Here is a 23,354-nt window from a genome sequence, read left to right as displayed (position 1 = left end):
GAGATCGCAATTCTCTCCGCGATTAATCGTGCAGCTCTATTGATGGGTAGCACTGACTGGCATTACTGGTGGGCACTCACTGGAGGGGCTTTATTGTAATCAGGGCACTGATGAGTGCCCCGATTGCATACCTAGATGTCCTCTGTGAGGAGATGCCACTGATCAGCTCTTCTCTCCTCACACTTTGTCAGTGCAAGTTGAGCCAATTACCGGCATCTCCGTGTCTACATGTGACTGGCTGTGATTGGACACAGCCAATTACATAGTTAAAGAGCCATTGCTTTTAACAGAGATCGGGGTCCTGGCGCGGGCGTGCTGTGCGCCCCCGCAGGTTTGCGAGACTGGTCATTCTGGGACGCCGTCTCCCCAGATCGAGAGCCGCCCCGCCGTCATTTGATGGTGGGCGGGCGGAAAGTGGTTAAGCAATGTCGCATATTCAGGCTTCCTCTACCCTTTTAAGGGCTATATACTTTTAAGCAGCTGTCTGTGGAAACTTACATCTAACAGCAGTGCATTCATCTTGTTTGCGGTGACTGCTCATATATTATCCGGATTTTCTGTTATTTGTATGTCAGTCATTCTGTGTGTCTTTGTGTCCATTGTCTGTTTTATGCACAACTTCTTTCTCTTGTGTGGCATCCACTTAATCAGCACCGGTGAAGAGGTCATAACTGTTTTTTGATATTGAGTATGTTTTTAGCCCTCAACTTTGAATTTAATAAAATGTTTTGTACTTTTTATCAGCCTCTATTACTGCCCATTGTTGCCTCAGTAGCCACTTTTCTTCCCAGGTAACCTTACCTGGGCTTCCCTTTTGTATGTCTAGCTTGCTTGGCTACAGCAACAACACCCTATAGTGGCGAGTGGCCTAAGGACTGATACAACTAAACACGTACCAGTGTATACACTTTTATAGGACCCGTCTTTTTCTCCTGTTGTATTTATATCAGAGTTTGGAGTTTGATAGTTAATTTAATTGGCCAGAATTTCTATTTATTCTGACCATTGAAATAAACACTGAAGTGCTAAATGTGTGAACAAAGATGATGTGCGTTATTCAGAGTTCAGCGTTCTTTGTGCTCAGAAGAACTGCTCTTTAACACGATTTTAGGGCATTCAGACAACAGCCCATAAACTCCTCTGCTGAAAACCTGCTAAAAACATCCATGTGTACATGGACACATAGGATAACAGAGGGGAAATTAATGGCAGTTAAAAAGAAAGAAAAGAAAACGTCCAAACTCACAAAAACTTGAGTTTAACAGCAGCAGTGTGCAGAAGTTAGTTTCTAAAGCCTTTTTCTCGGCAAGAACCAGCAAGAAAACTGCTGGCAGAGCCTCGAGTAAACCGTGTGTGTGTACGAGGCTTTGAGGTTTCTCGTCAAGAAAACTGCCCAGAATCTTGACGAGGGTTTTCCTGCCGAGAAACCCGAGCATCTGTATACTTACCTGTCGCCGTGGAAACCCGCGCATGCACTGTCCAAATCTTGCCGCCTCAACCTTCGCAACATCTCCAAAATACGCCCCTTTCTAACCAAGGACACCACAAAGCTCTTAATTCACTCCCTGGTCATCTCTCGCCTTGATTACTGCAACTCCCTCCTCATTGGCTTACCTCTGCATACTCTAACCCCCCTTCAATCCATCATGAACGCTGCTGCCAGACTGATCCACCTTACCAACCGCTCTGTCTCTGCTTCCCCTCTCTGTCAATCCCTCCATTGGCTTCCACTCACCCAAAGAATTAAATTCAAACTACTAACTACTACCTACAAAGCCATCCACAACTCTGCCCCCAGCTACATCACTGACCTAGTCTCTAAATACCAACCTAATCGTTCTCTTCGCTCTTCTCAAGACCTCCTACTCTCTAGCTCTCTCATCACCTGCTCCCATGCTCGTCTCCAGGACTTCTCCAGAGCCTCTCCAAGCCTATGGAACTCCTTACCCCAATCTATCCGCCTATCCCCTTCTCTATTAGCTTTTAGAGGATCCCTGAAAACCCTCCTCTTCAGAGAAGCCTATCCTACCCACACCTAACAACTGTATTTGTATTTGAGTCCATCTGATCATCCCCCACAGCTACTACCCATTGTTCCACTTGACCCTCCCTTCTAGATTGTAAGCTCTAACGAGCAGGGCCCTCTGATCCCTCCTGTATTGAATTGTATTGTGACTGTACTGTCTTCCCTGATGTAAAGCGCTGCGCAAACTGTTGGCGCTATATAAATCCTGTATAATAATAATAATAATAATAAAAATGCTAGAAATTACTTTGACGCATGCGCGGTAGCTTCCAAGGAATAGGTAGAGTGAAGCAAGATGGCGGCAACGGCATCGAATGCGACGAGTGCATGCTCATCGTACTCGGTGACGTCACTGCGTTCTTGCCATTCAAAAGAACGGCGGTTCTTTTGAATTGAGTGTGTGTGTACACTCGGCCGGCAAGAGATTCTTGCCAAGAATCTCGTCAGGAAAAACGTTTTTTTCCCTGACAAGAGTCTGGCCCGTGTGTACAAGGCTTTAGTGTAATGGTTGATGCTCTTTTAGACATGGACCAAAACTTTGGCATGTAAAACATAAAATTAAAAAAAGAAAAGAAAAGAAACCGTGGTGTTGAACTCAAGAGACAACCAGAATGACAGCTAGATAAACATATAAAACAGGAGAGCTCCAGCACTCCTACCTTTATTACTGATACATATGATATTAAACATATTAAAGATACAAATAAAATTGACAAAAAGTAGACACTCCCTTTCCTGCAGGTACATTGGCACCAGTATGATTTAATGTACAGACGTCTTAATAAGGTAGAGTACAGTCTGCTAGTTACATGACTGTACAGACATTTAAGGGTTAAGGCACAATTAGAAGATGAAAACAGATACAGTAAATCCCCCTGGGGAGCAAATCGTACCGGATAATAGTCAACCATATCATCTTGGCTCCTTTATAGTGTAGCATATTTACAAAATTCCATCAAGTAAACCACACTCAATGATTATAAACAGGAGCGCTATAGAAATATTATTACCAACACCTAGCCAGCTACATAATTTATACATTTTAGCGTTCACACAGTGCTACACTTAGCTTAGTTGGGCTATACTAAAGAGTGTTAAAGGCGCTTGTTGAGGCATAAACTTAAAACAAGGGGGCTGGTAACGTTAAAGGAGTTCTCTAAGCTAAAACGTTTAACCCCCGCTGTGCCCGGGCTGTAAAAATATACAAAATAAACTTTCACTTACCTGCCTACGATCCCCCGTTGTTCCGATATCGCCGTCCCGTTCTCCGGTCCCGGTCTGTTCCACTTCCTGCGGGTCGGTGACTCACAGTGCGCTCAGCCTATCAGCGGCCGCGACGGGACATTGCTGCGGCCGCTGATAGGCTGAGCGCACTGTGAGTCACCGACCCGCAGGAAGTGGAAAAGACCGGGACCGGAGAACGGGACGGCGATATCGGAAAAACGGGGGATCGTAGGCAGGTAAGTGAAAGTTTATTTTGTATAGTTTTACAGCCCGGGCACAGCGGGGGTTAAACGTTTTAGCTTAGAGAACTCCTTTAACTTGGCTGGTCACCCTTATGCCTGGTACACACAATGAGATTTTAGGACGAATGAATGTCTTTTTTGCATGCTAATCTCAGATCGAACCTGAAGAGTTTATTAAAAGTAACAAAAATTCTCGTACGACAGAATAAAAATTCGGAAGTGATGTCATGTGCTGTAATGCATTTGTATTGCATTTTCGAATGACAACTGTACTAATTAAACGAAAATCGTACGATCTAGCAGCATACGATTTTTTTATCGTGCATCTCCGATCAAATAATATCAGATGAACTGTGCTGATCGGCTCTCGAAAGCTTTGTACCAACGCTCAAATTATCGTACAATTGCTCCAAAATCTGTGATTTTGGTACGATTTTCTGATCGTGTGTACGGGGCTTTATCCTTGCTTTACTACTTGGAGAGTCACAAAGCCTAAACAAGCATGCAACCAGCAAAGTGCCTGCTGGGACCCTAGACCTGTACATTTATCCAAGGTCGCTATTTTTATCCCAACAAATTCACTTTAAAACTGAACCTCAGGATAAGCAAATATTGTCCAAACACAAAAGGAACATATACTCTTGCTTGAATCTTGCTTTTCTTTGTGTTATTTTTCCCAGATCTGTGCAGTCCGGTGTGAAACTTTGCCCTCCCCTTGTGTGCAGAGTGGCTGTGCAGTTTTCTGCAAACAGCCAGTAGCCGGCAGTCTGTAGCTGGTATAGCACAGTGGGGATGTCGCCAAAAAACTTTTAAAAAGCAATACCTGGATTTGCAAATGCATCTGTTGCACACAAAGTGGTATTATAACCTTTATGGCAATTGAAGAATATATCTGAAAAGTTTTTGTGCCTGGCATTCAGCTTTAGTCCTGGTTCAATGAGCTGCGGGATTTCACTCCCGCATGTCAGTCCTGATTTCACAGACATCTGTGCGGGCTTCTGCACAGATGTCAATGGAAATCGCACCCTAAAATTGCACAAAGTAGCACAAACTACTTTTTTAAATCGGCGCAGCGCCACAAATGCAGCCTCGCACCGATTAGGATGGTGCCACTGCCGGCAATTGCCCCCAATTTGACATGTGAAATCACATGTCAAAACGCACCAATGTGAACCAGGGCTTAAATCATTATAAATATCCATATAGTGTATTCATCTACAGTGGCCCTAAAGCTTGATATATACACATAGTTATTTATTTTGTTCAACTAAATAAAAAAATAAAAATAAAAAAATGACAGATCACCACAACAATGTGTGATGCAGGGATCACTCTCACTGTGCTACTGTATTCTAACAGTGGAGATACTCCTTCCCTGACAGAACACACTGATCAATGCTGCAGCCACTGGCTGCAAGTGCTGATCGAATGCAGATTTTCCAGCATGACCATTCAACAGAAGCTGTTGTTAAAACAGGGAGGTACAAGGGTACACACCCAGCCAACTTTTAGTACATGTGTACCCAGCTTTAGACATTCCTCTATTCTTACAACATAACAGAAAGTGCAGAAACATTACTCAGATCTATTGGCTATAACTTAGCCAGTAGTAAAAAGTCAGTTAAAAAAAAAAAAAAAGCCTGGCTGCCTCTAAAAATCTACAGCAGTCTGTACTGCTGCACTGGTTAAGTTTGTTAGAAGGAGCTAAGCCAAGCACAGATAAAAAACAGCTAAATATAATGAGAACAAAACAAATATACTTAAAGTGATTTTAAAGTCTCTTTTTTTTCTATAAATATAACAAACATGTCATACTTTCCTGCTCTGTGTAGTAGTTTTGCACAGAGCAGCCCCAGTCCTCCCTCTTCGGCTCTCATTGCCCCTCTCCTCTGTTGAGTGGCCCCACAGCCAGCAACTTTCTATGGGTGCACCCAAACCTGAGCTGCAGCTCTGTGTGTCCATTCAGACACAGACACAGAGTTGTGGTTCGGCCCTGCCCCCCCACTTTCTCCTGATTGGCTAACCGACTTTGATTGACAGCAGCGGGAGCCAATGGCGCGGTGTCACAGCCATTCAGGAAGCAGAGTCCAGGATGGCCGAGACACTCGTGGACATCGCGGGATAGAGATGGGGCCTCCTGCACTCAGAATAATTTTCATCTTAATGTTTAGAATGCAACTTCCAACTTTACAACCCCTTAAAAATTCGACCATTACTCCATTAGCGTTCTTTCATGCATCAGAGTTAATTTAAGCTTAGATGCCCAGACCAAATCTAGAAGCGTCAGTGTGTGTTGGATAACGCAACTTAAAAGTGGGGTACGAGAACTAGTACTCCCTGTTCTCTACTGCAAAAAGAGTATACCTTCTACAGTATCTGAAGACCTAAATAGGCATACTTTATAATGCAGCATAGTGGGTTCGGGAGGAAAATGCTCTCATCCTAGTGTTACATGCACCTTTCAGATTAACAGAAATTTCTCCTTTATTTAGCTTTGTTAAATGTACTAAACTGGCATGATATTGGGAACACTCTCACTCACAGTCAACAGTACTTTTTGAAAAAACAGTCAACATTGATAGATGGTGAATGACCTTCCATGAGAAGCTTACAGAAGACAAGTGCCACTATTACATATCATACATTTGTACAGAGTAGCGTTACCATCTCGGTTACCTGTTGTTGTATACACTGTAAGCTTGGGATTCAAATTTTAGAGAAAAAAAGCAGCATGCAAGTGCAGTGAGATGGTTAGTGGATTTTCTTATTCACTACAACGTTAGATGCTTGAGAAAAGCAAGCAAAAGCAACTTTTAGCAATCAGTTCAGAAATAAAACAGAGATACAAAATCTTCAGTAAATTATACCAAAGAAAAACAAACAAATCTTGTTTACTGTAGAGCACTCGTAGAATCAAGTTGACCACATATGAGAATATTCTAGCTGCAGAATAAGTTAGTACATCTGTCAAAGAGAGATCTAAATTACATGCACAAAGTCATTAATTATTACCAGTAAAAATAATTAAAAGTGTAAAAAGATGAAATCAAGAATAACCGGTAGTACAAAAAATAGGTTGCTGGGAAACCACTACTAAAACATACCCCAAAACAGGGTCTGCATGATACTATTTAGAATATCTGACCAGACGTATATCTGAGCTAGCTCAGGCATGATGCCAAGGATGCACTTCGAAATTTCAACACAGAATCCTTCCAGAGAAAAGTTTCTCGAGCATAGTAAGTGTTAGGCTCTTTTCATATGGGGCAGATCTGTTTGATGGACTCTGCTTGCTCAGTGGGGATCGCTCCGCTGTTTTCCACTGAGCAGTCGGATGATAGGTTCGTCTCTGTTCACTGTGCAGAGATAGAACTGTCAGAGTCCAGCTCTCCTCTATAAGGAGATTGGATAAAAAAAAAAAATACAGATGGAAAATAGGACCACCATCCGTCTGGATTCGGTGGACATGATCGGATCGGATAGCACCGCTGATGTCTGCCGCTCCATAGGGATGAATGGAGGGTCCGATCAGGCCTGCATGAAAAATTGACAGGTGAACCTGATCAGACATGCCCGTCGGCCTTAAAAGACCAGTCAATATATCAGAGTTTCAAGCACTGGCATGAACACGCTAATGAAGGTTTTAGAGTTCCAAGCAGCAACATGAAAAGATAAGTGAATATATGAGGCTTCATGTACACCGCTTTTAACTATTTTTGTTTCAGCCGCTAAACGCCCCTTCACGTTAACCTATGTGATCCAACTAGCAAGCCTTTTATCTTTTTTAATTTATTTTAATATATCAAGCTGGCCACCAAAAGGATCAGTTGGATTATTAAAACCAACCATTTATCACCGACAGTGGGTCGGGGTTAGGGCCGAAACAACTAATCGATTAATCGACAACTAATCGATTATGAAAATAGTTGTCAACTATTTTCATAATCGATTAATCGGCCAGTTGATTAGTTGGCCTGCATATAGAATGCATTATTTGTTTACATACCAGGAAACACAGTGCAGCACAAATACAGCTCAGTACACCATCCATACATGTCACTAAGTGCCTGAGAATTTGTGAATGTGAAAGTGTGAGAAGCAATGCCTCATGGGACATGTAGTCCTGGGCAGGAAGTGAGTGGTTCTAATGGCAGAAGTTTTTTTACCTTGCTATAGCGGACACTCTATACTATACTTTGCAGCTTGCTATTGAGGCACTCTGAAGGCAGGAGGAGCCAGAAGCATCTGTGAGGGACCCCAGAAGTGGATGATCTGGGCTTCTCTGTGCAAAACCATTACACAGAGAAGGTAAGTATAACAAGTTTGTTTAAAAAAAAATAAAAAAATCACTTTAAAGACTCTGTGCAGGGAAGATCAGCATTTGAACACAGAGAAAGTGGAGGTAATAGAAGGCATTACAATCACTGTAGTTGGTTATTTATATTTACCACTGCATATGGATATTTAAGAATAAATTGCCTTTTTTAATTTTATTTACATATTAACTAAATTGTACACTTTTTTTTAAGATTACCCGATTAGTCAATTAATCGAAAAAATAATCGGCCAACTAATCGATTATGAAAATAATCGTTAGTTGCAGCCCTAGTCGGGGTAATTGCCACCAACGAGAAATGTGTTGCCGGGCGGGTGAGAGTGGGCGTCTCCGCGATCTGCTCCGCGGGCAGGCAAGGTGGCGGTTTGCGGGTGGCGGCAGGTCAGAGTGAGAAAGCAGGCTCAGTGTGAGCGTGCAACTGGCCAATCAGTTAGCCGGGGGTGGGGAAGCAGAGAGATGAGATCATCTCTCGCTGCCCTGCATCCCTGCAGTAACTTCCTCCCTTACTGTGCAGGCATCATCTCTCTGCTGCCTGACTCTGGGACAGCAAGAGACAGGCAAAACACCACCTTAGCAGGCAAGTGACAATCCGCAAGGTGTGGCAAGTGACAATCCGCAAGGTGTGGCAAGTGACAATCCGCAAGGTGTGGCAAGTGACAATCCGCAAGGTGTGGCAAGTGACAATCCGCAAGGTGTGGCAAGTGACAATCCGCAAGGTGTGGCAAGTGACAATCCGCAAGGTGTGGCAGGTGATGTGGCAAAGCGAAAATCCGCAGATTGTGGCAGGTCACGTAGCAAGTGACAATCCACATGGCGTGGCAGGTGATGCGGCAAGTGACAATCCACAAATTGTGGCAGGTTACGTGGCAAGTGACAATCCATAAGGTGTGGCAGGTGACGTGGTAAGTGACAATCTGCATCTGGTGGCAGGCAAGTGACAATTTGCGATGTGTGGCAAGTGACAACCCGCAAAATATAGCAGGTGACAATCTGCATCTGGTAGCAGGCAGTGGTGGCAAGTGACACGCTCAGGACTCCCACTGATTCTGCATTATGTTGAGTTGAACCATTTTATATCACAATGTAATAATATAAATAATGCGCTTTAATCATCCTGACACCATAACAACCATGGTGACGTGATGATTAAAGCGCCAACACCAGCCATTGCCCCGACAAATTGCCCACAAAAAAAAAAAAATAAGTATTTTCTGGCAGTGCCCCTCATGAGACAAGACTCTGGATCCGCCCCTGCAGTGGGTGCTTACAATTGTCAGCTTTTATTCCTTTCTGTAAAACTTTTATCCGAAAACAAAAAAACAACACCAGCGGCTGTGTTCCAATACAGCTGCTATTTGAATGGGCCTTTAAGAGTTACAGGCAGCGATATGAAAAGGCTCGCGAAGTATTAGACTTCCAAGCAACAAAATAAAAAAAACTAGCAAGGGTACTAGACTTCTAAGCGCCAAAATGAAGAAACTAGTAAAGGTATTAGAATTCCATGCAGTGATATGAAGAGACTAGTGAAAGAATTAGGGTTCCAAGCAGTGATAGTTAAAATGGTCGCATAGTGTGAGGGCAATGCAAGAGAAAGTGAAATGAAACGCAGAGGATTAGTGATGAACAAGGCAACACACAGTGAGCGCGAGATAGTACTACACTACCTGCAAAATCATAACAAATCAATGTGCCAAAAGTGGCACATAAACATAATGGTGCCATTCTCTTTAAAATATATTCAGTGTTCTAAAGGAAAATAGCCACAGATATTTGGCATTTTATATTTACAAGAAAACCTAGGTATGGCTATCTGAAAGCTGCCATCCATCAGAAAGAGGATACAATATGTACAATACAATTATTGTATAGCTATAAAGATAATCACAATTTTTACTGTTCTTCCCGTATAGCCAATGGAGTCAACAGATCACTGTTGTCTCCCACTTGTTGCAACCTTAAAATTAAATTTACAGTGTAAACCAATCACTACAACACATTCCTGGAACAAAAAAATTTGTAGCCAAGGCTGCTTTTGCATTCTATCTGATCACTTGATCTAGTTAGCACACTGTAATAAGAAAAATCAGATGTCTGGTGGTCCCTTTTGTTCCTGCATCCCAAATTGGCTAAAACTGGCATACTGGGTGAGTGGATTGCTGAAAAATAAGTTGATGTCAAGTGGGGTCTCTTCCTCAGAGTCCCAAGAATCGCCATCCGAACTGCTGGAGTCTTCTGTAGTTGTTGGGGGGTAGCTAAGCTGTTCAAGCTGGTCCAGTATATCTCCAAACTGGAGAGCAGAGCTGGATTCTGACCGCACAGAACAGGCTGGAAAGTTAATCATTGAGCTGGCAGTGGAGTGGTTTTCAGAACGCGAAAAGCTTGGAATACCATTAAGGTTGGTGAGGGAACTGCTTTCAGAATGATGATGGTGCAGAGAGCTACTTTCTGAGCGGTGGTTGAGAAGTGAGCCATTTTCTGATGGGCTAAGAAGACTTTGCATAAGACTAGCCTGAGCCTTCACCTCAAATAACTCACTAGCATCTGTTGACCTTGTATTACCATTGAAATCTCTTACATCCAAATCATCCAGATAATACTCTTCTGGTGAAATGTCCTCATGGTCAGATGTCGCCATTCTTCCCCCATAATTATATACCTCTGCTCCTCCACTGAAGGAGATGTCAGCTGGATCATCATCTATAAACTCCTCAGTAAGCAGAAGAGAACCAGAAACACCTGATACCCACAACCTGACATCCTCAACCTGGTGAGCATGTTCTGATTCCAGGCTTTCTATGGTATCCTGTCTACTGTGTAAGGAAGGGATAGGGTGGGGTGAAAGACCTTGTAATGGTGAATGAACTGGAGATCCCGTGGTCTCTGGTATTCTGGTGGGCTCTTCTTTCCATGGAGAAGCTGGAATATTTTCAACTCTGGTAATGCTTTTCTGTGGGAAGAAGGTAGAAGGGCTGGATACAGGTTGAGGGGACAGGGTAAGAGGAGAAGGCAATGGAGGAGTCTTCAAACTCTCAGTGAAAGTGATGATCTGGAAGTACAAACATATTGCAATTAAAAACATGTCAAACAACATTATGGTGTATATTAATGTTGATCTTCACTTATATAAAATTACTGAAGAACAACTCGTCACAAGTAGAAAGTAGCATGAAATTTGCAAATGCTGATATGCATAATAAAAGGGAAAATGCAAAGAAAAAATAAAGAATAGTAACATATATTTAAAAGATAAGGATGGTTTGAAAATGAATTATCATGCACAAATGAGAAACATCAATATCAGACTAAAAAGTCTGGATGTAGATGCATAGTCATTACCACATATATATTTAGGGAGAGATTTCAGAAGTCAAATCCCCCATCCATTGCACTAGCTGCTATATCAAGAAGTAACATTAAGGCCCATGGTGGCCATTTACAAAGCATAGTAAGAGAATTCCCCAGAGTTATCTTGGTAATTATAAGCACAATGAATCTGACCTAGGAGAGTATATGGGTGATGCGCCCGCTTTTGTTATATAAATTGCATGTGGCTAGACCAAAGTGCTTTCATGCAGCATGTAAAATGATGAAAAGAAAAAGGAAACATACAGCAATTTCAGTCAGCAGCCAGAGTCTGTATTGCTTGAGCCTCTTGAGATACATTGGTTTCTGTTGTGTATTGCTGTATGGCCATTTGGCCACTTAATGTTCCTGATTAGTAGATGTACCTACTGGTGAAACAGGTCCTAAGGAACTCAATCTTGCTAAATGAAATAAATGTGCCTAGATGTGCATGAGCAATCACAGTAGTACATACTAAGCCAAGCACATACAAATATACCTGTTGCTTTTAGCACATGAAACAAAGGGTATGTGTCAAGGTAGGACAACATGCACAGTTTTCAATGGCCCTTTTGGCAATATAATAGAGGTCAAGAAAATAAGCTAGGAAAACATAAAAAAATATATATAATATATTGCACCCTATTAGTCTTTAGAGGTCTGTATTTTTCCTTTTGCAGGCTTTTTTTTATATTTTATCATCATCATGTGATCTTGCCAGCAACAGATTTCCCATTATATGGCGACAAGCACTCACTGACAGCACCGCCACCCTAGGCTGCTCTCCTAATTTCTATTATAAACCACCTCCTCTCCACATTTTTGTTACATAGAGATGTGGTGTTTTATTGTTCACAGAAGACAGCTGGTGGGGTAATAACAGTGGCAATAACATTGTTTGAGAGTCAAAGAGGGAGTCACAAAGCACTGTCAAGATCAAAAGCGGTCTTCACGACCCCCCCCCCCCCCAATGTTGTGCTAACCTAGGCCCAGGCAATAGAGTAAGCAACAAAAAAAAGCCAATGAGCGAGGAGAAACAGATGAAAGGTGCCATAAGGAAATGCAGCAAATATTAGCCAGTAAGCAGCGAAGCAAGGAAAAGGCTTGGGGATCTAAGGGACCACAGAAAACAGAAAAAGCAAGAGAGACAGCAAAGCATGAGGCACCCAGTGCTGTATATCTACACGCACCTGCTTTGGAGAGTCAGGAGTCACAGTGCAAGGGGACACTCTGGGTTTGCTGTGTCTCCTGCAGGACAGAGAGCAATACAGTCAGGAGGATCCCACTGACACCAAAGCCCAATGGTTAACACAAAAGCAGGTACTATGCATACAAGCAATGTTGAAGAGACTCAACATGAGAGATAAGTACTACTGACTACAGACATGTGAGTAATTCCATAACATGCACTCTTACCCTTGATTGTAACCTATAAGGTAATTTGCCTTGCCTCTCGTTATTATCTAACTAGCCCCAATTTGTAAAATATTATACCACTACAAGTCTACATCAAGAATGTAAATCACACAGATAATTCTGATATGGTTATAGGGAAAATCCTAGTAAGCAATTTAAACCATTAGCTGGGTTTTGAAACCCTTGAAACTAAACTTTTTTTTTTTTTTTTTTTATAGTAAGGGCAGGTTATGCTAATAAAAAAGGACAACTCTAATGCCCCGTACACACGATTGGATTTTCCGTTGGAAAAATCTTGGATGGTTTTTCAGATGGAATTCCGCTCAAGCTTGGCTTGCATACACACGGTCACACAAAAGTTCTCTGAACTTTCGACTGTCAAGAACGCGGCGACGTACAACACTACGACGAGCCGAAAAAATTAAGTTCAAAGCTTCCGAGCATATGTCGGAATTTTTGGGCGTCTGAATTGCTGCAGATGATCGGATTTTCCAATAGGATTTTTTTCCGTCTGAAAATTTGAGAACCAGCTCTCAATAGTTTTCTGGCGGAAATTCAGACAGCAAAAGTCCGATGGAGCATACACACGGTCGGAATTTCCATTCAAAAGCTCACATCGGACTTTTGCTGTCAGAATTTACGATTGTGTGTACGAGGCATTACAAGTTATGGGACCCATGGATCTATTATATCTAGACTCCATAGGGAACTCCAGGATGACCCTCTCCTTCCTCATCTCCCTATGTGTTATTACTTCCTTCTTTTTCTAGTACTTATATGCACAATATAGATGATCGCTTATGGGGCCTCACACCCTGTGACTATCTCAGGGATCACTACCAGGATTCCCTTGGACTCCGGATCTCTACCATGCACCATACATGGTGGTATTCCTGATCATAGATGGGGAAATATTATTTGGATACATATTACACGTCTTGCGTTCTATTATGATGACAGATATGTACTATGGCCATACCTTCTGTATCTCTGTATTGCTATGTTGACAATCTAAAAAATGTACCTTGTTTCATTAATGTGTCTGTTCATTCTGGAATTTGTTACTTTTTCAATAAAAAATATTGAAATATAAAAAGGGCAACTCTGACTAAAACAAATATTTCAGTTTTGTAAGGATGCTGGAAAACATGCTGCCCTTGTATCTTGCATGCAGACTACATATACATGGCAATTCTTTGGTAAATCATTTGAAAACACTACAGTTTCAGTCAAGGGGCATTTCTGATAGTGTTACAACCCAGTTTTGATAATCTGGTTGCTTACAATTAGGAAAAGATCAAAACCATTGAGGACATTTCTGTGAACGATTTGATTCTGTCATTTTCTCTTCCAAGACTTCATAGAAGTCTTCCAAAACTGATATATCACTGACATCAGACTTCTGGGAGGAGATCATCTTTAGAATTCTTCATGCTGCCTACCTGCCTTGGCCATTACATGTGAAATGACGATGCCATTCTCCCCTCCATAATGTAGAATAAACCATAGCCAAGAGAGTAACATCTTCATTAGGACTTGTGGGCGATACAAACTACTGTTTGGAAATCTGATCACTTAAGTCTCCAAAACATTCAATAAGCTTTAGATGCTTCGGATAACGGATGGCCACACAAAACAAAATATCAGGTTTGGATGGACTTACATTCAGTTAGTAGTTAGTAAAGAAAAGCGCAAATAATTATGCTTTGCCACTAAACTAATTCAAGCTGTCATTTCATGTTGGATCTTTTCAAGGGTCTACCACTAGCCACAAAACATTGGGCAAACCCCTGCATTCACTCAAACATGGACCAGCTGAATATGGTTACTACTCAACTATTTCCTGAGCCTTCTTTTGTTAATGATTTTCTGAGCAGGAGCTGGATATCAGAAGTAATCAACTCTAGAAACAGCTGCCTGTTTGGGAATTTAAATACAAAGCCTCATGCTGGTCAACATTGCTGAGTAAATGCAGAATTTGCATTGTTTACTGCAGCACACTACACAAGAGTTTGATGTAATTTCTAAAAGAGCCACCCCTTTGCCAACGGCATTTTTCTAAGCTTACAAAGTAATGTCATTTTTGTATGGAGACTAGCGGGTAAAATTAACAAAGAATGATATAAAAGAAAAGGGGCTGAAAATCACAGGAGCACTAATCAGTAACACACACACACACCAGGGCTGTGTACTGACCTATCATACGGTGGTCTCTTGATGCTGGTGTCTCGTACATAGTCAATCAGTTGCTTCTGTGTTCGACCACTTAAAAAAAAAAAAAAAAAAATCAATCAGAGCTGAGTAGATATACGATTCTGGATAGAATGAGAATCACAATTTCTTTTGCTTAGCATAAAGACCACGATTCTCGGCATAACATCATCTTTCACATTATACAAAAAATTTTGCTAACTTTACTGTTCAGTTATTTATTTTATTAAAAGGTTACCCCCACCCCCCCAAAAAAATAATATTTTGAAAGACCGCTATGTAAATACAGTGTCACATAAAATATTGCAATGACCGTCATTTTATTCTCTACGGTCTCAGCTAAAAATAGAAAATTACTCTAGAACCCCCAAACTTTATATAAAAAAAATACTGATTTCAACTAGTAAGCAACCAATGTCAGAAAAAGGTTTAGTCTTTAAGTGGTTAAACTGACCTAATTTACAGACCGAAGTTCATTCCTTTGATCTAAAAGAACCAAAATGATACAATGTTTCTCTTTATCTCTCAGCACTGAGAAGTGCTGTGGTAAACTTTGCCTGCTTTTTTTTTCGACTGCTCTGAGCAGAGAACAGTTCTGCACTTACATGAATCATGGAAATGCTGGATTAAGATCGTGAGAGGGGTTGAAATCAAGATCGTGATTTTTTAACAATTAATCATGCAGCTCTAGAGCTGAGCCAACACCAACTATGCCTTTCCTTCAGTTAAAAATAATGACACCACAAAGGGATGGCTCTGTAATGGCTGGAATAGGGAAGCTTGCATCTCCACTAGAGTCTAAGAAGCTCTATGGGAGCCCAGCAGTTATCTTCTCATATGTGGGAATATTCAAAACATGCAGTAAATTTTGCATGAGAAGTTGAGAAGCTTATTGCCACTGGTATAACCTTTCTCCCTGTACCGTTATCACAAAATAAGCAAAATGTTCCAGTAACACTGTTCATAAACAAATCAGCTTCTCTGCATCTCATGGCTGCTTTGTCAGAGTAATGCTAGGTATCAAAGCTGTTAATAAAGCACGGTCGAGCCCCATACTCCAATCAACATGACAATTATAAGAATTTATGGGCAGAACAGTCAATCCTTTCTTATTCTAAGTGAGAAGAAGGTGCATGTGTCACTTATGTCTGCTAAAAAAAAAAAAAAAAAAAAGCAACACAAGGAACAATATTAACCACTTGCCTACAGGGCCCTTTCACCCCCTTCCTGCCCATGCCATTTTTCAGCACTGTCACACTTTGAATGACAATTGCGCGGTCATGCAACGCTGTACCCAAATGAAATGTACTGTATATAATTTTTTCCCCACAAGTAGAGCTTTATTTTGGTGGTATTTGATCACCTCTGCGGTTTTTATTTATTGCGCTATAAACAAAAGAAGAGGGACAAGTTTGACAAAAAAAAAAAAAAACACAATATTTTTTACTTTTTGCTATAATAAAGATCCATTTTTATCTTATTTTATTACTCAGTTTTGGCCGATACGTATTTTTCTACATATTTTTGGTTAAAAAATAACTTTTGGTTTGTGCAAAAGTTATAGCAGCTACAAAATAGGGGATAGATTTATAGCATTTTTATTATTTATTTTTTTACTAGTAATGGCGGCGATCTGCAATTTTTATCGTGACTGCGATATTGCGGCGGACACATCGGACACATTTTTGGGACCATTCACATTTATACAGCGATCCGTGCTATAAAAATGCAGTGATTGATGTATAAATATGACTGGCAGGGAAGGGGTTAACACTAGGGGTTAATGTGTTTCCTAGGGAGCAAGGATGAGCTCCAGCGTGTTTGCATAGTACACATGCAGAGCCCGCCAGAAAGTCTGCACGGCGCTGCGCTAATCACAGCCAGGGAGACATTGTCCCGATGCTCGGCTGCAGAGATCGGGAAATGTTTCCCTGGCTGTGATTAGCGCAGAGCCGTGCAGACTTCCTGGCGGGCTCTGCACGTGTACTATGCGAACACGCTGGAGCTCATCCTTACTAGGAAGCGATTCTTACTGTGGAGGGAGGGGACTGACTGGGGGTGGTGACCGATCGGTGTCCCTATGTACACGGGACACACCATCGGTCTCCTCTCCCTGACAGGACGTGGATCTCTGTGTTTACACACAGAGATCCACGGTCCTGCTCAGTTACTGGGCAATCGCGGGTGCCGGGCAGACATCGCGGCCACCGGGCATGCACATCGGGTTCCCAGTGACGCAACGTGGGGGCCCCCTAGTGGCTCTGGAAGGCGAGGACGTCATAGGACGAATGGAGTACGGCCGCTCCTGCTGCTCTGTCTTCTGAGTGACAGACAGATGTGATGACGTCCTCGGGCACAGGTTAGGCTGCTATGTTAATGAGCACAGGTCAGGCTGCATTTAATGGTCACCGGTTAGGTTGCATTTCATGGGCACTGGTAAAAAATTTAGTACACCAATTGGATCAGAATATTTTTTTTTCTTGTTTTCCTCCTCTAAAACCTAAGTGCGTCTTATGGTCAGGTGTGTCTTATGGACTGAATAATACAGCAAGTATAAGTATTTTTTTTTTAAACAAGCCTTCACAAAAAATGTTAAAAACTAAGCACGATATGAACACTAGTGGCATGAACACTGTTTGTGTGATGTATAAAAAAAAAGTTCTATCTATATACACACACACACATATAATTATATATATATATATATTTTTTTACTTCTCTGAAGCAATCACCACACATCCCATAAAAATCCTCAATGTATTGCACACTTCTTACTTTAAACTCTATTTTCATTTACCTGTATCGAAAAGAGGAACCCCGGCTTAAAAGAACTGGCTTGGCTTTTGGCTTAGGCTGATCCTGGAGTCGGAAGAAGCTGTGGTACTCAACACAGATTTTCCAGAACCTCTTACACATATCCCGGCTAGGGAGAAGGAACTCCAGGGCATCTTGATAGTGACCCTACATGAAGAGGTTGGGTAAGAAATAGGTTAATATATAATCGTAACAAAAAAAAAAAACTACTCTGAGACATTTAAAATTACTTTTATTAAAATATTTATACCATAATATAACAACCTAGCAAACATATGATGCCATATCTGAGCTGAACGATCAATATAAAATGAGTAGGGATGAGCCGAACACCCCCCTCCCCCCCCCTCCGTTCGGTTCGCACCAGAACCTTCGAACGGACCGAGCGTTCGTGCAAACTTTTAGAACCCCATTGAAGTCTATGGGACTCGAAAGTTCGAATTCAAAAGTGCTTATTTTAAAGGCCAATATGCAAGTTATTGTCGTAAAACGGGTTTGAGGACCTGGGCCTTGCCCCAGGGAACATGTATCAATGGGAAAAAAAAAAAGTTTTAAAAACGGTCGTTTTTTTACAGCGATTTTAAGGATTTAATAATTTTTAGTGAAAAAAATAAAAATTGAAAAATTGCTTTAAATATCGTACCTGCTGGGTGTCTATAGTATGCCTGTGAAGTGGCACATGTTTCCCATGTTTAGAACTGTCCCTGCACAAAATTACATTACTAGAAGAAAAAAGTTGTTTAAAACTGCTTGCGGCTTTAATGTAATATCTGGTCCCTGCAATATGGATGGAAATCATTGAGAAAATGACTGACTTGAATAGAAGTCGCACCAGAAGTCGGATCATGATGATCCGACTTGCGGCGTGGCTTGTGCGCTGAGGATCTTGAAGGGGAACCCTCGCCAAAATGGGGGAAAAGAATATAATTGGCATAGGGTTCCCCCCAAATCCATACCAGACCCTTATCCGAGCATGTAACCCGGCACCCCAAAACAAATTGTCCCCATGTCGATGAGGACAAGGGCCTCTTCCCGACAACCCTGGCTGTTGGTTGTCGGGGGGTCTGCGAACGGAGGGCTTATCAGAATCTGGAAATCCCTTTAAACAAGGGTGCCCCCAGATCCTGGCCCCATCCTATGTGAATGAATATGGGGTCATTGCACTCCTACCTATTCACTCCAAAAAAAGTGTCAAAAATAAAAACAGTACACGTCATTGACAAAGTAATTTGTTAAAGCAACTCCGGCGTCTCTTCTTCAGATTTCTTCTCCCTCCAGCGAGGTCTTCTGCCACAGCCGGTTCTCTTCTCTCCGCTGTCTTCTCCTGCCACCAGTTCTCCCTCTGTTCTTCCTCCGATGCTCTTCCAACGCTCTCTCCTGCTGTATTGCTGGGTCCGCCATGTGCCATTACTTATATAGCCATGGGGCGGGGCCACCGGGTGATGTCATAGAGACAGGGGTTTAATTTTTGGGGGGATATTTGAGAGAGAGAGAGATATTTTACAGTGGGAATCTTTGCTTGGGGAGGGAGGGTTCTTAGGAGGGAGAAGGGGATTTTTTTTTTCATTATTATACTTACCTAGGTGGATGGAGCATTGATCCAATGTTGCATCTGTTCTCCGCTGCTTCTAAGAACAACAGAGCGATCAAAGACCGATGATCACTCAGTTCTCAGCCTTCAGTGAGCAAAGAGTGGTGACCGTCAGTCCCTCGCTCTGCTGACATCGGGCTATAGCTAGCTGTCAGCTAAAAATGGGTCACACGATCGAACTTCCATCAGACTTTTCCGCGGATTTTGCTCTAAATGGGCACTGGCCATGAACTTGTTCTGCATACACACGGCGGGACTTTTTCAGCCAACTTTCACCAAATCACAAGGTTTTTCAGCTCCTTACTGCCACCCTTTGGGCAACTTCGGCTATTTATTGTTGTCTGATCATTAGCACTGGTGCTGAGCATGCGCGTTTGTACTTTGGACTTTAGTCTGATGGACTTGTGTACACACGATCGGATTATGCTCCATTGGACATTTGTTGTCGAAAAGTTTGAGAGCATGCACAGCAAACATTTGTCTGATGAAAAAGCAAAAACAATTGTCAGATGAGTACACTACCGCACCAAAAATGCGTGCAATGCGTTCTATTTAGATGAATGGGGATAATTTTTTGCTGTGCTGCATTGCAAAGCCTCATGGCCTCACTCTGCTGTCACGTGTTTTTACCATACCTCCCCCAGCATAAAAGTGTAAATGATGCCTTGAAGTTTGAAAGACCTAAACCCCCCCAGGAAAAAAAATCATCTACGGCCCTGCGGGTTAGCCAACTCTGTGCATTAGGTGTTAAGGGGAGAATGGTAGTGTAGACATAGTACATTTTGCAGTAGATATCCAGGCCACTAGTTCACAATATGCTTAGCCTAATAAATGTTGCATTTGGGAGGCAAGGTGATAATTATGTGGGGTGACCAAACTGCCCACATCCAGATGAAAAAGTCATATAGAACATGCATACGAGGTTGCATCCAAACAATTTTAAAGACTTCTCATTAAGTGGTGAACACCTGCTTATGTGTGTGGAGAACACCTATACCCAGGTAATTTTTATTTATTTTTCTATAGTTTTCTATAGTATTTATATGTCTATTGTGTATCATTCGTATGCTACGTATTCATGTATTATGAATATCATTTAATAATACATTTTATATATAAACAAAAAAAAATGTCTATACAGAGAACAGGTACTCAATTGCTAATTTTTAGTCTGGTTAAGAGCAGAGGTTATATAGTTCCTGTAACCCACTTATCTGCCCACCCCTCAAACTATGTTGCTTTACTTTGTTGCTGGGACCTGACTTTTACAGACTGGCTAAACTTCACTAAATTAAAATTTCCTAGTCTAGTAAGGCTGCCCTTTCTGGATAATCGGGCTCATTGCACGGTGGAATGGCAGTGGGTAAGGCTTAGCCATGGGGTTAGAAAAAGTATAACCAGTGTAACAAAGTGAAATAAAGTTGGGTAAAGTGTTATAGACCCCCCCCCCCCTTAAAATAATCACATGTTGTTGCTTTGCAGCCTGAAATGGAGACAGACACAATTCATCCAAGTGAAAGGTTTAACACCAACATGTCAGAAGAAAAAAAATGAATCACCCCCTCTTAAAAACTGCTTATAAATGCAATCAGGTGTAGCCAACCATCTTTGCAATGATACACAAAGCCATTTGACTTTCAACTGTGATGAGCTGTGGTTCTTTTGATTAGCTCAGCATGAAAATGGCTTTCCTGGAGCATTTCCCTGATGGTGCAACTGAAGCAAACAAAATATTGTCATCAGATGTGGATTATCACTTGCCACACCACCTGTCATCAGATGCAGCTTGTCACTATTGCCTGCCACCAGATGCAGATTGTCACTTGCCAGTGTGACAGGGTCCCTGTTGTCTAAGAGTGAGGGCGGGCAAGTGAGAGATGATGCAATCTCTCTGCTGCCTGCGCCTGTACAGTAATGGCAGTCTTCTTTTAGATGCAGGAATGTGGTGATGCGAAGGGTGGTGAGAGATGATGTAATCTCTCTGCTCGCCTGCCCACTCAACAGCCTGCTCCCACACCCACCAGCCTGCTCACTAACTCGCAGCGCCTGCTCACTGACCCGCTGTGCCTGCCTGCTTGCTCACGAGCCTGCTCCCTCACCCGTCAACCATGCCCACTGACCCGTGGTGCCTGCCCACCAGCTGCTCACTGACCCACGGTACCTGTTTACTGGCCCGCTCAGCAGCCTGCCTGCTAAGTCACCCGACAGCCTGCTCAGTATTTTCACAATAGCCAGTTTCTGCCCCCCCCCCCCCTGTACAGTAATGGCAGTCTTCTTTTAGATGCAGGAATGTGGTGATGCGAAGGGTGGTGAGAGATGATGTAATCTCTCTGCTCGCCTGCCCACTCAACAGCCTGCTCCCACACCCACCAGCCTGCTCACTAACTCGCAGCGCCTGCTCACTGACCCGCTGTGCCTGCCTGCTTGCTCACGAGCCTGCTCCCTCACCCGTCAACCATGCCCACTGACCCGTGGTGCCTGCCCACCAGCTGCTCACTGACCCACGGTACCTGTTTACTGGCCCGCTCAGCAGCCTGCCTGCTAAGTCACCCGACAGCCTGCTCAGTATTTTCACAATAGCCAGTTTTTGCCCCCCCCCCCCCCCCTCGATCCTCTCCGTCTACAAATGGTTACCATCAAATTTAACAGAACTTCAGCAGTTCTGCAAAGAAGAGTGGGAAAATATTGCAAAGTTGGTAGAGACATATCCCAACAGACTAAAGGCTATAATTAAAGCAACAAAATACTGACACAAGGGGGTGATCCTTTCAAACTCAGATTTTTATTTTTTTCCCCAGACATGTTGGTGTAATTTCTTTCACTTGTTATATGCTGCAAATACAGCAAGGCCACTTTCACACTACCGCGACTTCAAAGTCACGTGATTAGTGGCTGCGATTTTAGGGAATGCCTGTGTAAGTGCCGCAAAAATCGGACCAAAGTAGTGCATGGACTACTTTGAAGTTGGAACGACTACTAATATGAATGGTTGTCATTGGAAATCATGGGGAAACGACTTGTCATGCTACTTTGCCATCACAAATCGTGGGACAAGTTGTACAAATGTGAAAGGGGGCTTAATACAGCTGGATAAAACAAAAATCTTTCGGTCTTCATGTTGGGCAGCAAAGCAACAAAATGTAGTTGTTTTAAAGGAGGGTGAATCTTTTCTATACCCACTGTAAATGTAAAAGACATGCATAGAAGTTTTTCGGGATAATAAAGGTATAATGCATTCATCATCTGGTGTCTGCTAGTAGTTAGGATTTCATATACAGCTTAGCATCCTTGCAGTTATACATATACAGTACATATATAACACTGAGTAAGCAGGCCTTACTCAGAATTATGCTTTAGAGACTTCATTTCTTTTTAGTTATACACGTAGGGTTCTCCATTAATGTTTCCATTCACTTGTGTTCTCATGAGAAAATGAAAGATAACATTTTGTATTTCTAGACATATGGCCAGAATTGACCTTGAGTGTCTACTAAGGCATAGAGCTGTATTGTTTTCAGGCAACTGACACGTGAGTTAACCTTATCCCTTAACTGTACTAAAGCCGTTGTAGGTTACTGAATAGACAAGATACATTTCTCTTCCTGTGGACACAGTAGGGTCTTCGCTATATTTTTAATAGTATACAGTAGACCACTAACTTTATCAACGCCAACAATATTTATGTAATATTTACAGTGAAGATGGGTTAGCTTGTTATACATAAACCAATAACTCCAAACCTCAACTGCAGAGTATCGTTCATATTTTCTTTCATAAAAAAGGTACAAATTTATGTTAGAGGTTAAAAAAAAACTCCTCTTACTCATTCCTGGGCAACAGTGTGTTGAGAGCCCAGCACAGCTCCAGTTTATAATTAATCACATTTTTTTGGGCAACCACAAGCATCATAGGTTATTTTATACATTGGTAGGGCTTGAATGACAAGCTTTTGCCAGCCTTATAGCAGGCAGATCAGATTTTTACTAGATTGCTAGAATATTCTCAGCATAAAAAAATAATAAAATGCAGAGGAGCCGTCTGGTGCAGGTAGGCATATCTGAATCTTTCAGGTATCCAAAGAGCAACTAGCTGGGTTACGTATACAGTGTTTGGTATTGTCAGAAGAGAGGAAGTAAAATCTATTTTATCACA

At 42.1% G+C, this 23,354-nt stretch overlaps 1 protein-coding gene across 1 annotated transcript in view; it reads right to left on the bottom strand.

Annotated features, from left to right (window-relative positions):
* Positions 1–23,354, bottom strand: part of FARP2 (FERM, ARH/RhoGEF and pleckstrin domain protein 2) — a 172,075-nt gene that overhangs the window by 65,836 nt on the left and 82,885 nt on the right. The window contains exons 10-13 of the mRNA XM_040348878.1: positions 17,595–17,758; positions 14,783–14,851; positions 12,361–12,418; positions 10,673–10,874 (exon numbers count right to left, since the gene is read on the bottom strand). Of these exons, the coding sequence (XP_040204812.1) occupies positions 10,673–10,874; positions 12,361–12,418; positions 14,783–14,851; positions 17,595–17,758 (493 nt within the window). The remainder of the gene's footprint in view (positions 1–10,672; positions 10,875–12,360; positions 12,419–14,782; positions 14,852–17,594; positions 17,759–23,354) is intronic.

The sequence above is a fragment of the Rana temporaria genome, chromosome 4 (assembly GCF_905171775.1).
Source record: "Rana temporaria chromosome 4, aRanTem1.1, whole genome shotgun sequence".
Lineage (NCBI taxonomy): Eukaryota > Metazoa > Chordata > Amphibia > Anura > Ranidae > Rana > Rana temporaria.
Note: the sequence above shows the minus strand (reverse complement) of the source record. Positions and strands in the feature narration are given on the sequence as shown.